General features: G+C 39.0%; 1 protein-coding gene across 2 annotated transcripts in view; it reads left to right on the top strand.

The window, feature by feature from the left end:
• Window positions 1-14,644, top strand: part of aplp1 (amyloid beta (A4) precursor-like protein 1) — a 66,900-nt gene extending 52,256 nt beyond the window's left edge. Inside the window, exons 4-17 of one of the 2 annotated variants that reach the window (XM_027147638.2) lie at window positions 1,059-1,168; window positions 3,316-3,512; window positions 5,503-5,789; window positions 8,594-8,721; window positions 8,827-8,901; window positions 9,400-9,558; window positions 10,229-10,357; window positions 11,887-11,986; window positions 12,115-12,282; window positions 12,876-12,899; window positions 12,978-13,045; window positions 13,316-13,381; window positions 14,081-14,224; window positions 14,543-14,644. In XM_027147638.2, coding sequence (XP_027003439.1) covers window positions 1,059-1,168; window positions 3,316-3,512; window positions 5,503-5,789; window positions 8,594-8,721; window positions 8,827-8,901; window positions 9,400-9,558; window positions 10,229-10,357; window positions 11,887-11,986; window positions 12,115-12,282; window positions 12,876-12,899; window positions 12,978-13,045; window positions 13,316-13,381; window positions 14,081-14,224; window positions 14,543-14,641 — 1,754 coding nt within the window. In that variant the 3' untranslated portion in view covers window positions 14,642-14,644. Of the gene's footprint in view, window positions 1-1,055; window positions 1,169-3,315; window positions 3,513-5,502; window positions 5,790-8,593; window positions 8,722-8,826; window positions 8,902-9,399; window positions 9,559-10,228; window positions 10,358-11,886; window positions 11,987-12,114; window positions 12,283-12,875; window positions 12,900-12,977; window positions 13,046-13,315; window positions 13,382-14,080; window positions 14,225-14,542 lie in introns of both variants that reach the window. The other variant, XM_027147637.2, reaches the window with a different exon arrangement.
• Window positions 14,645-16,404: the final 1,760 nt, after the last annotated feature.

Below are 16,404 nucleotides of genomic sequence, written 5' to 3'. Positions count from 1 at the left end.
CAGTGACGTCAGACTCGGCTCTGTGATGGCTCTCTAGCCGATGGAAAGGCAAACCGGTTCTTAGAAGACTTTCAACTTTGCACCAGCACTAGCTCTGAACCAGCACCCGGTTCTTTTTGGTGGAAAAGGGGTATAAGACTAGACATTAAGCATTGGGAAACCCCTTTAGCCCATTGGCAAGTCACATCTCTAGCTCTTCTCTACTTATGGGTTCTTCACACTTAGCATCAGTAAATGCACTTTGGGCCACTCCACCTATGGTCTAGCTAACTTGTAGTAGTCCACACCCAGCTGCTCTACCCATGCTCAGTTCAATACTATTCATGTTTAGGTGTGCCAGCTTGTAAGGCATTCTTCAAATTCAGTCCCATCATAGTTACTCGACCCCTTAGTCACTCCAAACTGTAGCCATTTTACACCTTTTAGTTCAAACCATAGCTGCTCCATTCACTTCGACCTCTATTTACTCTAGCACTAGCTGTTCCAGTGCTACTTCCACAAGCCCTATCCATTTCATTCATCATGCATTCTGCCTTTGTTTCTCAGCCATTAATGAAGGGACAGTGTAGGCTGCAATGCATGTTATGTTTTGCATATTTTATGTAAAAATTCATATGCTGTTAAGGGTTGAACCCTTATCCCCTAGAGGAGATAGAGATTGTAATACAAAAACAGATTGGTGGATTGCAGTGCAGAGATGTTAATTATGATGAATGAGCAGAATTTGCACCCACAGCTGTTTCACTATAGTTGGCCTTGTCCTTGATTTCTGCACAATACACATAATAATTTAAGTATGCTGCATCAGCCCAAACAGTCAGCTAACTCTGTTTTTTTTGGGGGTTTTTTTTTTTCTTCTACCATTATCTGACATGGATTGAAAGTACGATTTCTTTTTTCATCATTCCATCTGCCAACTGCTATTTTGCTTTGCACTCTTCCCCTGTCATACTGACAACTCCATTTTTCTAACCATTTATATTTGTGCATTTCTGCCATTACTCTCAATTTGCCATCCAATTCAACAATCTCTAACTCTTGCTCTGTTTCGGCAGTAGGGGAGTATGTGAGCGAGGCCCTTCTGGTTCCAGACCGCTGCCGTTTTTTGCACCAGGAGCAGATGGACTCCTGTGAGAGCTATGTCTACTGGCATAACATTGCTAAAGAGGTGGGAGCGGTTTTCTTAAACACACAGTCTTCTTCAGTTTATTCTGTTTATTCTTCAGTGAACAGATTATTACCTACATTGTCAGTACAATAAAAAAAATGTTGGAAAATGATAGAAAATTAGATTTTTATAGAAAATATGAGATGCATTGAACATAGATGCATTGATAATAGTGTAGACATGAGAGTGTATTAGTTTCATGAGGTAAATGCAAATTTAAAAAAAACTGAGAATGTTACTGGCAAATGTTTGTGCTGTAAATATCAAATATGATTTATATTGTAGACAATTTTATTGCAGTCATAATGAACCATAACTTTCTAATTATTTTGAGTTACTGAGATAGACATTTCAGGATCTGTAACAAAATAAAGTTTGGAAACCATTAGTTATTGTATTACATGGTATTTTAATTGCCTGATCTTTAGAAGTATTTACACACAAAATTATCTTTCCTGAAGTGACTTTCAAACTGCAGCTGATAAATGAACATATTTGCATAGACATTGCCTTGTAATTGGACTCTCAAACGGACACACCTCGATTGTACTGTATATTCCAGCTAGCCCCTAAGACAGAAATGATTGACGTTTCACAGCATGTGAGAAGGAGAAATAACTACACTGGTATTTACGGAGGTCATAAACAACGAGGATAACCATAATTTCAGAAATAAAAACACCACAGACACAAGAGCAATACTAAAGAGAACAGCAGGAGACCTGAAAGAGTCGACTAAAGTCTGTATATAAAGTTGGTTAATGACGTTACATTATAACATGACATATAAACAATGAAGCAGAGCCTTGTGGAGGCCAAAGGACTTCACCCGTAAGAGATCTGCACAGTCTGTTGCTTAAACAGGATGCACTTTAAAATATCAGCACTCTTAAATCCTGTATAAAAAAAAGCTGAGGCAGTATATTCAGTTGTGACACTTTTATGTGGAAAAATTAGTTTAAGAGCAAGGGAATAGAATGTTGTTTTAATGTCATGACATTTACTTTGCCATCTTCTGGAACATTCTGTTATCCGAATTTCATCATTTCCTCTTTCCCTTTGATCTCCTTCCTGCTCTCTGGTGTTTATTTCTCTGGCTCATAATACGTTTTTGCCCCAGACTTTTCTCAGGCTTTTAATTGATTAAAGTGTAGAAAAGACTGAAATGACCTCTACTGCAGTCTTGGGTCCAAGGTTGCATTTATAAACATGTAGCAATGTTGGAAAAAAAATAAGAATTTTACAGCACGAATAGGTTATAATATGAAATTCAATGTGAAAATTGGCCATCTATTTTATATTGGATTTTGACACTCAGAAATGCACACTTTTTTTTTTTTGTTTGTTTGTTTGTGATTGATTGCTAGGTCAAACGAAAAATAAATCAATAAAATTGCACCGTTTCATACAAATATGCAGTTTTATGCATCTTTTATTTTTCTTTTAGCTTGTGAAAGGAGTGTGGCCTGAGTGACAAGAGCTATGATTAGTGAAAAGTCTTGTTTAAAAAAGCCGAGGCCATGTCGTTTATAGTGTAGCTAACTTCCACCTTGAAAATAGAATAGATTCAATAAAAATCCAAAACCAAAATAAAACAAATAAATACATTACACAGGGCTGGACCGAAAAGAATAATTACTTTTTTTTGTAAAGATTCTAAACAGAATAATTCTTTAAATTATTAAGCGATATGAAAGAAACGATCTGACATACCAAAGGGTGCTCATATACTTTTAAGGATTAAAATTGTTTCGCTAATAAATATTAATATGAATTAAAAGTTATATGTTTGCAAATGGTTTCATCAATCAAACATAATTTATCTTGGTAAACACTCTCTATTTGAACATAGCTGTTAAAGATTAGTCATGTTTATGCTAAAAAATACTGCAGATTCACAGGCGTTAATCAGTACTTGCTAAATCTTGAGAAAAAAAAAAGAGCTAAGATTAAACTAGTGCATAAGAATTCCTGCAAATGTACAAAAGCAACTGCACAGACTTGTGTTCATTTTATTTAATTATTATAATAATAAAAAAAAAAAAACATTTTGAAGCTTACAATTGTATGAAACGTTAGTAAATACTGTATCGTATTTAATCATATGACCTTCAATGCTGCTCTGTATTGTTTATCTCTCTCTTTAGGCATGCACAGCAGACAGTCTGGAGCTCCATAGTTACGGGATGCTGTTACAATGTGGAGATCGTTTCCGGGGTGTAGAGTATGTCTGCTGTCCAGGAAGAGGTGGAGCCAGTGGACGTGGTGAATATGAGGGTGGGGACAGTGAGCAGGGAGCGACTCCGCCTTTAGTATCGCTAGCTGGTGAAAAGGAGACAACCAGGTAAGAGCCATCTCTGTTCATTTAGGTATCTTTATAAAATCAACGCATTTACAGCATAGAAATATATAGCAGTATATAGACATATAATGCATATTAATATTTCACACAGTATACTTCATGCTTATAAATGTACTAGAAAGAAGTAAAACTTTACTAAGCACAATAAGGCAGGATTACAGATGTAGTATCTCTGTTAAAATATCCTCTTAAAAACCTTCTAAAGAGTACAAAAATTTCATTTTAACATGAAACTTAATAATTCTGCATAAAATAGATTTTGTTTTTTAATTCACTCGTATTTGATTTTAGTTTATTTTATTTGTTCTACATTTTATTGTGTAACATATAGAAACGCATGCTAAGTGAGACGATATCAGGGATTAGTCATTAAAAGACGAGAACCGAGTGAAAAGCAGCACGGCATAAAGCAGATAGATTTTTATATATTCCTGCAATTCAGTTGCAATTTAAAAGTTTCTATTAGTTTATCATATTTAAATTTGTTGCTTAAGTTTATCATTTATAAATGTCATATTTTGCATTGAGGGGGCACGGTGGCTTAGTGGTTAGCACGTTCGCCTCACACCTCCAGGGTTGGGGGTTCGATTCCCGCCTCTGCCTTGTGTGTGTGGAGTTTGCGCAGGTTTTTGAATTTACGCAGGTTTACAGGTACACCCAATAAAGAGGACTTTCCAGGGTGTCCATAGACACACACGATCACAGAATTACAATGAACCAAGAATCACCCTGCACTACATCTGCCAAGTTTCATCGGACTAATTTAATGCAATCTCTACTGGAAGGGCTTTGAACTGTCAAACATAGATAAAGGGCATCGCTAAAGTGCTTGTGTAACTGAAGAAATGCTGTGCTTTTAGTTTTGTATCTTAACAAAGTGGGCTGTGAAAATAAAAGGTATTACAATGCTGGTTGATTTCCCAATGAAGTCAACACACAGGTCTGACAAATTATACTAAGCGAGGGAAAATTTCTTAAATTTGATCAAATATATCGAATGCTGGGGGGGCACGTTGGCTTAGTGGTTAGCACGTTCGCCTCACACCTCTATGGTTGGGGGTTCGATTCCCGCCTCCGTCTTGTGTGTGTGGAGTTTGCATGTTCTCCCTGCGCCTCGGGGGTTTCCTCCGGGTACTCCGGTTTCCTCCCCCGGTCCAAAGACATGCATGGTAGGTTGATTGGCATCTCTGGAAAATTGTCCGTAGTGTGTGAGTGAATGAGAGTGTGTGTGTGCCCTGTGATGGGTTGGCACTCCGTCCAGGGTGTATCCTGCCTTGATGCCCAATGACGCCTGAGATAGGCACAGGCTCCCCGTGACCCGAGGTAGTTTGGATAAGCGGTAGAAAATGAATGAATGAATGAATGATATTTTGCATTGGGTCAAAATACTTTAGAGCATCGAGATTGGAGTATTTACTTTAGAGCAAATTAAATAGAGTATATCCCCAGAACATATCACAGTGAGTAATAAGTTTAAATAAGATTAAATATCGGTTTCATTATTTTGTATCACAGAGATCTTAAATTCTCGATTTTAATTGGTCAGAAGGTGTTGATTAAATTTTTATGTAGTGTCTACAAAAAATGGTGAGGGAACTGTTTGTAGAGGTACTTTGTTTCAAGGCCAGTCCACAACATTAAAAATAACTTTTAACAAAAACAAAACAAAGAATTCATTAATATATGATAATAAAAAACTCTTACCATTGGATAATTTGTGCATTATAATAGAAATATAACACACTGGGACGTTTCATTATTGGTAAACAATTACCTTTGGGGTAGTAAAATAAGTATGGGTAGCTTGGGGTAGTAACACCATTGATTATTTTCCTATCACAGCATTCCCTGTTGTGTTGTATATCTTTTATCCACCGTGGTTTAGGAATATTTCCTCTGGATGTATTGAATTGTATTCAAATGCTAACATGTTTCCATGAATTACATTTTATAACGATGTTTTCCTCTGCAGTGTGAAGGTGACTCCTTCCACCCCCAGCCCCTCCCCTGAAACAGACATAGAGGAGGATGACATGGAGGAGGAAGAAGAAGCCGTGGAGGAGGAAGACATTGAAGAAGATGAGGATGATGAAGAGGACGAAGAGGCAGCACCCACAACGGTGAAGGATCCGGAAGAGTATGAGTACTCCATCGACTCTGGCACCTATCAGGCTTCTGATTATCTGGAGAACTTCTACTATGAGAAGAACTCTCAAGGTGCCAAGACCCCGACACAGCAACCTCAGCCACGTGGGGATGGTGAGTGTCTCTCTTATATCACGCTATAATACACGCTTAAATATTCATCCAGTACTCTGAAGAGTTTTTAACACTGCATGTAACCTCAGGATATTATTCTTTTAAACCCTGCTTGTAACCTCGGGCTGAGGAACTGTTCACAATCGTAATTTAGCTGCATGGTTACACAGAGTTTTCCTGGGGTTTATGAGAGCCTGACGTGAATCAGGATTAGCACAGCCTTTGTGGTCGCCTAGAGAAGTGAAAGTGAAGTAACATTCGTTCTCTGCATTTGACCCATCCAAAGTGCACACACAGCAGTGAACACACACACACACACACCGTGAACACACACCCACAGCAGTGGGCAGCCATTTATGGCTGTGTGTGGCTGTGTGTGGCTGCACACCCGGGGAGCAGTTGGGGGTCCAGAAACTCACGATCAGAAACTCACATGCTCACATCATATCACATGCTTTGTACAGTCACACCAACCCCACATGTTGATCGAAAAAAGTTTCAGTTTTGTTTTTCTTTTGTCTTTTTGTTCACCTTATGAGACTTAAAACTGCCAAGAAGGATTAATCTGCCAATGTGCACGTGTCAGTCAAGTCATTATTTAAAGTGGTCACGTGCTGTATTTATCCAATTCCAGGGTTTTTCCTGGGTCAGAATTGGACTCCGTCACTCCGTCGGTAGCCCGCTTCATTCACCAAACCCAATTATAGATCAAATAAAAAATGTTCAATGTCGGAAAATTTTCAATGTAGGAAAAACCCTGAATTCTGACATACATTATTATGAATGTTAAGCCAAAGTTTAGGAATGAAAAGTATGAAACTTCAGATAATGATTAGCCAGGATTATTAGTTAATCCCAGGTAAAGTATCCAGTTTGAAATGTAAAAACAGATTTGTCATTATTCTGCTATTAGTAGTCTTCTTGTTATTCTAGAAATATGTTTGTGAAGACTTTAAAGCTGTATACATGTGGTAAATTTCGTGCTCCATTTGCTAGACAGCAATTTTAACTTTAAACTCTGTCAGTTTGAGGTTGACGACTGCCCTTCGTACCTATTGTAAGATCCCATCCACGTGTGTATTCGTAGACATACAGTACGAAGTGTATACCTGTGAGCACTGGAAGGAAGGAATATGGTAATTTACAATCAATTTACAATAACTGAAAGCCTTTCATTTGCCCTTTCAAATATGATCCTGAAACAACTTGTACAAGCTACTATTTAAGTTTCATGCTACGCTGATTCCTTTTAGATTCCACGTCAAACCCACAGCGTGAGGCTGGCTCGATGTTCTGCACGCTTCACTGTACAGCTGCATGGGATTACATTTCACAAGGGTGAATCTCTGCTTAAAACAGACGTCTATCTTCAGAAACTCCATTCCTTTCATTTTTAAACTAACCTCCTATTACTGGAGCTTCACCGTCTTATCAATTAGACTTGTATTTGTATTTATCCACAATGAACAAGTCTGAGGTGACTGAGGTGAGGTGACTTAAGTGGAAGAGGAAGAAACCTTGAGAGGAACCAGACTCAAAAGTGAACCTCATCCTCATTTGAGGTACACCGGAGGGTGTGATTTATAAATATACAGTCTGTCAATTGTGTATCGACGAGGAGGTTGTCCTCAAAGACCACATGGAGTTGGCGTCTCCTCTTAGAATGTCTGAAAACTCAATGAAGCAGAGTCCAACTGGAGCTGCTACGTCATTAGACGCCTCGGGAGCCTCACAGTGTTGGCCTCATTTCAATAAAGGTCTAAAAGCTTCGAATAATTTGTTTCCTCTAGATACTAAGGTTTCCTTTCCCAGCTCAAATACAAGTGATGGGTCTCTAATTTACCTGTAGTTTGTGTTTCCTGTGATGGGTTGACACGAGTCCCCTTGGGACACGCTCCAGTCTCTCTCTGACCATGTGTAGGAGAAGCTATACAGAAAATGGATAGGCGGAATGAATTAATATATACCTGCGATCTGCCATCATAGCTATGGGTATAGGAAACCATTCCAAGTCCTTTACTACTTCTTTAGTTGACAGACATTTTGACGTCATGTTACATGGAGCTCGTTTGAGATGCTGTACTGTATGTTTCTAAGAGAATATCATTAGCTCAGACTCCTCAATGGAGACTGGTTGTAGGCTGAGGGGTAGTCCCATATGCTACAGATCATAACATCACTCACACACACACACACACACACACACACACACACACACACACACACACACACACACACACACACACTCACACACACACTCTAGAGTGCAAATGCAGTGCCTCCATCTCTGCTTCATCTCTAACTCAATAATGCTGAGTAGTCTGACATTATATCTGTATCGATTCTTTCTCTTAGCCTCCACTTTCACTATTTCACTCTTCACTCTCTGTTTTTTTTTCTTTGTCCTTCTTTATATTATCAGACACAATACTTTTCACAAGCCAGAGTTTTACATGCAATTCTAACGAGTAATTAAGCCGAGCAGATTACTGTGCAAACGGCTTATTCGTTCTTTTTAAAGGAAAGCAAAAAAAATTAAACCAAAATATGGTTATAGTTAATTCAGGAACACAAAAAGCGTGACAAAAGTTCACACATTACAATTTCATGTTCACATAACCTCAGGCAACTTCTTACAGTTACGTTGTCACACATACACATACACATTCCTCATAGTGTATCATTAACAGGAGTAATCTGAGCACAGTAATTATCCGAATTAGTTGAACTCTGAATCATTAACGATTCATTATCTGCAAGCTAAATTGATCAAACTCTTCTTTCCCACTCTGTCCTGATGCCAGTGCCGACGGTGCGTCCTACAGACGGCGTGGACGTCTATTTCGAGATGCCCAGCGACGACAGTGAACACGCAAACTTCCTCCGTGCCAAGATGGATCTGGAGGAGCGACGGATGAAACGCATCAATGAGGTGGGTGAATCTGATGGGAAAATGGGTTTTGTAGCAGAGGTTACGTTTCATTTGACGACAGTGTCGATTCGTACGACTCTGAGATGTTTGTGTATGCCGGATCAGATTATGAAGGAGTGGGCAGAGGCCGATAACCAGTCCAAGAACCTTCCGAAGTCCGACCGCCAGGCACTGAATGAGGTAGGTCAAGTTGTGAATATTACTGTATAGATTATAAATCAGTGACTTTTATTTTGTGTAGCATGAATAAATGTAATGGATGAATAAATAGAAATCAATCAATCTGTCTACATTTACATTTACAGCATTTGGCAAATGCCCTTATTCAGAGCGACGTACGTTATTTCATTTTATACAACTGAGCAATTGAGGGTTAAGGGCCTTGCTTAGGGGCCCAGCAGTGGCAGCATCATGCTCAATACTATGCTCAATAATACTCACACCCTACCAAACATCCCATAGATCGATCTATCTATCTGTTTGGTATGAAATGTGTAATATGTAATAGCCTTCAGCCTTAGTTGTCTTGTAAAACTGGTACTAAGCTGTGTGGGCGGTCTCACACACACACACACACACACACACACACACACACACACACACACACACACACACACACGCGCACATAAAGAGCGGACATGGATTTGTCAATACACTCAAATGATCTCTCTCTCTCAGCATTTCCAGGCCGTGTTACAAACTCTGGAGGAGCAGATCGCAGGTGAGAGGCAGAGGCTGGTGGAGACTCATCTTGCACGTGTCGTAGCCACCCTGAACAATAACCGCCGTCTGGCACTTGAGAGCTACCTGAGCGCTGTGCAGAGTGACCCACCACAGGTAACAAGCACATACTGTGCACTTAACACACACACACACACACACACACACATTGTGTTCTACAAGCTTTACTTTTATTAGCACTGTTCATTCTACAGATAAACAATGGCTTGAATATGCTTCCATCCCTTTTCTGCCTCTCGTAGTGTTACAACCTGGAACTGAAGTGGATGTAAATGAGATCGTATGTCATGATACTCCACAAAATAACTTAAAACAAAAAAAAATCCCAATACATTCCAAAAATTCCTAGCAAATGGACATCATTCAACAAATGATGGTAGTATGTGTGGGATCTGGTCAATCCATAACTAATATAGTGGTAAATACTCATGCAATTACAACCTCTACATTTGGAAATAACGGTGAATTTATTATATCATACCATTTATGATGGTCTGGTTTGTGTAGCTTCATGACATAAAACTCCAGATAACTTCATCTCAGTCTCAGGATGTAGCACTTCAAGATGTAGAAGGGGTTTAAAGGGAGTGAATATTTATGCTCGTATACCATTTGAATAAGTTTGGACATTTGTAATCTTATTAAATTGCCTGAATGTCTTATTTCTGTTTTTACTGATATAATATCTGCTAACATGTATACTAATCTCTAACTTTCTGACACACACACACACACACACACACACACACACGTGTCCCACATGTAGCCAGAGCGAGTGCTGCAGGCTCTGAAGCGTTACTTGGCTGCCGAGCAGAAGGATCGGCGACACACACTGCGTCACTACCAGCACATCGAGTCTGTAGACCCTCAGAAGGCCGAGCAGATGAAGTTCCAGGTGCTCACTATTTACGAGTTTACGTCAGTCTGTCATGTTTGTGTTCAGCTACAGTCTCTTCAACCCACTCTAGTAGAATTCTAATAAGTAGGAGGTACAAATAGACAGGCCAGTTTTAGTGCTACAAAAAAAAACACCATTTGTTTTTCATTTCAATCTTAAAAAAATGTAGATTTAGGGCATTTTCTGTATTTTGGTCTTTAATTTTTCTCAGTCTTTTCTGTAATTGTTACACAAACCACTCCCAAGGTTATCTCTGTTTGTTCCCACTTCATGTGTTTCCTAATGATCTCGTTCCAAATTTAAGAATTAAAGAAGAAAATATTTCAGCTAATATTGAAGCACTTAAGCTTCTCAAATTTACTTTAACAAGCTTTTTTTGAACTCGATTAGAAATCATTAAAAGTACACAATGCAATATATATATATAAAAAAAAATCAACTAAACATTTGCAGTCCTTTTAATGAGCCTTACGTGGGCTACATCTGTTCTTACGTACAGTAGTAACCCTGTATATAGCGATATCACGACATGACTTATTTATTTATTCTTTTTTTTGGTCAGAGGGAATTTTCTAGAACAGCTCGTCTGATAGTAGTCACAGCTAGAAGAAGCCTTTATTTGGTCACATACAGTATACATTACAGCACAGTGAAATAATCTCTTCCCTTATCTCACTTTTGGAAGTTGGGGTCAGAGCACAGGGTCAACCATGATACAGCACCCCTGAATCAGAGAGGCTTGGGGGCCTTCCTCAAGGGTCCAACAGTGGTAGCTTGGTGGTGCTGGGGCTTGAACCACAATCTTCAACCCAGAGCTTTAACCGATTTAGCTTCCAACGGCCCCTAATAATCCAAAGCTGTCATTCAAATAACATGTTTATTTTAATCCACTGATCTTAATATGCTAACATTTCAAGACTAACGATTTAGAAGCGTTTACGTGTGGACGCTCTACAAAGCAGAAGAGATAGAAGCATAGAAGCCTTTATTATCGCCAAATATACATCACAGCACAGTGGAATACTTTTCTTCACATACCCCAACTGAGGAGGTTGGGGTCAGAATGCAGGGGCAGCTATGATACAGTGCCCCTGGGACAGGGAGGGTTGAGGGCCTTGCTCAAGGGCCCAGCAGTGGCAGCTGGGCCTTGAACCAACCCCATTCCTCCAATCAACAACCCAGAGCCGTAACCAGTTGAGCCACCACTGCCCCAACAGTGTACATATACAACAAACAGTGTATAACTATATATGAATATATAAATATATATAAATGTTTTTTTTTTTTTTTTTAAATCTTAAATATAGAAAACATCAGTGTTATGAAAATGAAGATGTGTCAGAGGAATAAAACGTCTCAGGACACGCGGTTATGGGAAATGAATCATTTTTTGTATATGAATATTTGAAGTAGGGCAACATGTCATGGCGTTTCATCTCATTTGTGCATAAGATTTATTTATTTATTTATTTGGGAGAGGACTTTTATGAGAGGTATAAGAGGTTTTTTTTTCTTTCTAATTTCAGGTGTACACTCACCTTCATGTGATCGAGGAGAGGATGAACCAGAGCTTGGCGCTGCTCTATAAAGTTCCTACACTGGCTGAAGAGCTCCACGATGAGATCCGTACGATCTGATAGTCGCTCTCACTTTATTATGTCTTTATTATGAGATCTTATAATACAATATGAGTATCAAAAACATGAATCTAAAATCCACTGTGTGTCGTTGCACCTCTGTGTGTGTCTGTACAGAGGAGCTGGTGCGGACCGAGAGAGGTGACATCAGCGAGCTCATGACCACGTCGTTCTCCGAGACCCGCACCACAGAGGAGCTGCTTCCTGCCGAGAGTGAGGAAGAGAAGGAGGACGAAGAGGAGGAGGAGAGAGCTTTCCAGAACCGTCCATACCCACCTCGCATAGGTACTCGTGACTCGTGCTTTGAAACCTGATGCACGAGGAAAGAAAACAACTTCTCTTTGGTTATTGTGTTTACTTCCCAAAACTTTCTTACAAATCTAATTTTTTGTTATAATAACTTCATTTCATTTTATTACATTAGTTACCATTGCTAAATTAGGAAATATTATTCCGTTTCGTCGTGAGAAAAAAGATCTAATCTAATGTCTAATCTAATCTATGGTTTATTTCAGTCGTGAGGAAAATTGTTCACAACAAATAGAAATGAATGTTATTAAAATGATCGAAACAATTAACACTAATTGAAGCCATTAACATTAACGTTATGTTAAATATAACGTTAATGTTAAATATAAAGTTTTATGTTTGGGTGATATTTTATTTGACAATGTTATTAGCAAATATTTAGGTACAGTCGAACCAAATGACGATGGTCGTTACAACACTCATACCCTGAAAAACTTAAGTTTTTATTATGTATCACTTTTATATAGTGAATTTCACACAGTCTGTTGTTTAGCCCAGAGATAAACAGGTCTTTTAAACTGTCTCAGTGCTTATTGCTTATTGCTTTCTCTCTCCATCATACCATCAAGATCCTCAGCCAAGCAGCAAGAAAGGTAAGATCTCTGTCTCTGGGCCGTACCTCCATATTTAGTCTGCCTTCTTCCACAGCTAATTGAATTCTCTCCCCACAGCGTCTGCTGTAGACGAGTACGATTACAGCACGTCTGAGAGAGCTCCCACCTACGAATATGAGGAGAAGGTGACACACAAAAGAGTAATATAACACCTCTGAAAAAAGCCTTAGTGGGCAGTTTAGTCTAGCAGTGTATTTTTGGCATGTGGTGTTGTTTTTACTGCTTGATGGGTTCAAGTCAGATAGAAATAAGTAGGCATGGTGTCGTTAGGTACAGTGAATGGGCCTGATGTGTGCAGAATGGCATTAAGGAAATGAGTATGAATTTAGAATGATGATATTTAATGGATTAATTTTAATACTAATGTGTTTGTTTGGTCTTTTTTTGGTCATCAGTTTAACACCTCGGTGGAGCTGAAGCAGGTGGTCTACAAGTCTCCAGGAATCCAGCGTGACGAGCTGGTTAGTGGTTTTAAATGAAGTATTTCGATTATATGTGATATGGTATAAACATTCGTCACATCACAATCACAATGATTAGAACAAGATCACAATTTATTAATAGATGAATGGTGGATATGTATGAGATGGGCTACTGCATGAAGCTAACCTAATCATCCAATCCTCCATCCATCCATCTATCGATCCATCCATCCACCTATCCATCCACCCACACATCCGTCCTTCCTTCCTTCCATACAACCATCCATCCATTTATCCACCCATCCTACCATTTGTCTACCCATACATTAATCCATCCATTCATCCAACCATCCCATCATTTGTCCATCCATCCATCCATCCATCCATCCATCCACCCAATCGTCTATCCATCTGTCCATCCACCCACTCGTCCATCCTTCCTTCCATACATTCGTTTATCCACTCATCCCACCATTTGTCTAACCCATACATTAATCCAACCATTTGTCCGTCCATCCATCTATCCATCCATCCATCCCTCCTACCATTTGCACTTCCATCAATCCATTTATCCAACCATTCCATCCATCTATCCATCCATCCATCCCTCCTACCATTTGCACTTCCATCAATCCATTTATCCAACCATTCCATCATTTGTCCGTCCATCAATCCGTCTATCCATCCATCCATCCATCCATCCAATCCCTTTCTCTGTGTTTCTCTTTAACCACTCAGCAGCCAGATGTTCTTGAGACGTTCAACCGTGGTGCCATGGTGGGGCTTCTGGTGGTTGCCGTTGCAATTGCCATGGTGATGGTGATCAGTTTGCTGCTGGTGCGTCGTAAGCCATATGGCACTATCAGCCACGGCATTGTGGAAGTAAGTGTCTCTGTACGTGTGTCAAAATTTCACATTAAAGCTGTAATTTTGGGGGGATTCATTAAATCAAAGAGCGTTGATTCATTTTCTGTACCATTCACTCTAACGCTCAGACAGTAGTTCCAGCTGCAAGGCAAATCACAGGTTTATATTAATGCACCTGCTCTAAAGTGTTATCGTGTTACACAAGGACAGACATAATTGCTGATCTGATGTTGTTTCGAATATCAAACAGATTTGCTTGAATGCTTAGTTCCACTATATGATCTGCTGTTATCTATAAAAACGTACAACACGCTCTGCGTACTCTCTCTGCAGGTGGATCCCATGCTGAGCCCAGAGGAAAGGCAGCTCAGTAAGATGCAGAACCATGGATATGAAAACCCCACCTACAAATTCTTCGAGCAAATGAACTAAAAATAAAAAAAAAACACCTCTTTTTCACTCACTTCCTGTTTACCAACAGGGGTTTCCATAGAAACCCTTGTCCCCTCCCCTGCACTATATGTACGTTTCCATGACCAATGATCAAACTCAATCTCAAACATGGCAGGCAAAAAACAGAGTTTGCACTCAAATGTCACTCAAATGCTCTCAGAAATAAATAAATAAATAGATAAATAAATAGATAGATAGAGAGACGAGTAGATTTATATGTTTGGTCTCTCAAAAAAAAATGATTCCTTTTAGTTTAGGAAGATGCTGAAACCATAGCATGTCATGCAATCATATATAAGCAGAGCTAGAATAGTTTCTGCTACTGCTCTGGTTTCAGCATCGTGTTTTTTTTGGGGGGAACATGTGGGAAAAAACACACAAAAAATAAATCATCAAACACTTTTTATTGATTTTCATTCCAAACATTTATTTTTTTTGTGAAACCGTGATGTGGGTGAAGTCATCATTTATATTTTAGCATGTAAATATACGAGAGGGGGAAAAAATCACCGTAGCGCTTATAACATGCAACCCCGTCTGCTGAAATGTAGAAATAACACTCGACTGATTTGCATTTCTCCAGGGGAAAAGAGGCTAGTGATCCTTCTCAGACATCTCTCACTTCACCACATCATGAATCCCCTTTCATTCATGTGAAAAGGAATCGAATCACAGAATCAAACCATCGTTCCAAATATAACACCAACTTAATCGATTAGTGCTTATTTTTAATGACTATTATTCATTGTACTGCTTCTTAGGGAAAAAAGAAAAAAAAAATTCAGTGATCTGCAGTCCACTAACTTAAAGAAGAGCATGCTGAATTTGGTGTATTATGCTATAAACGTACTTGTGTTGTTCCTGTTTTTATGCTTTTTTGAAACTAAAATGTCACAGTTAGACAAAAACATGTGTGTATAACTGAAAAGGTATCTACGATAGACATTTCTGTTGTTAATTTGTATCGACGCGCTATGTGGAATGTCGAACTTTAAAAAGATGACTTTGTGCTGCTCACAGAAAGAGTAAAAAAAAAAAAAAAAAAAAATCCTAACATGGCTGAATGAAAACGGACTGTTGTATAAACCAGCACAAGACAACGACACCGTAACTTGACTGAATGTATATTTAGGTAGACATCAACTTCATAGGCTTTCGATTTATTTACTCCCCCCAACACACACACACGCACCGTGATCTGCTGTCGCTCGTCTTAAGTAGTTAAGTCGGACTTTAAAGGTTCTCTGTTTTCATACAGCAGTTCTGCAAACAGATCGTTTTGTCCAGAAAGAAAATGTAACGCTAGACAAGAAGAGGTAGACGACGTAGAAGTAGACACCCGATGTCGGAGAGATCGGGGCGACGCATCATTGGTCTTCTGACACGTGAAGCTAACATTAGTTTGCTAACCGAGTTTTATGGCGCTGCTTGTCGGTCGTGTTTTAATTCCAGCACTATAGCAAGAAATGGTGTCTGAGACAAAAAAAAAAAAATCACCTCAGAATTGCTTTCGGAAATGTAGAAAAGGTTTCCAGCGCCGAGTTTCCAATTTTTTTAGCTGTAAACGTAGCCGAACTTTTATGCCATTAACCTGACATTAAGATTTCCCCTTAAATGCGAGTCAAAAAACATTTCAGTGATTTGCACTTTTAAATTAAATGATAATAAAGCTAACTTACAAGAAATTGCTCAATAAATCGCTCCCATGTTTCCTTTTTATTTTTTTATTTTATTTTATTTTT

The sequence above is a fragment of the Tachysurus fulvidraco genome, chromosome 11 (assembly GCF_022655615.1).
Source record: "Tachysurus fulvidraco isolate hzauxx_2018 chromosome 11, HZAU_PFXX_2.0, whole genome shotgun sequence".
Classification (NCBI taxonomy): domain Eukaryota; kingdom Metazoa; phylum Chordata; class Actinopteri; order Siluriformes; family Bagridae; genus Tachysurus; species Tachysurus fulvidraco.
Note: the sequence above shows the minus strand (reverse complement) of the source record. Positions and strands in the feature narration are given on the sequence as shown.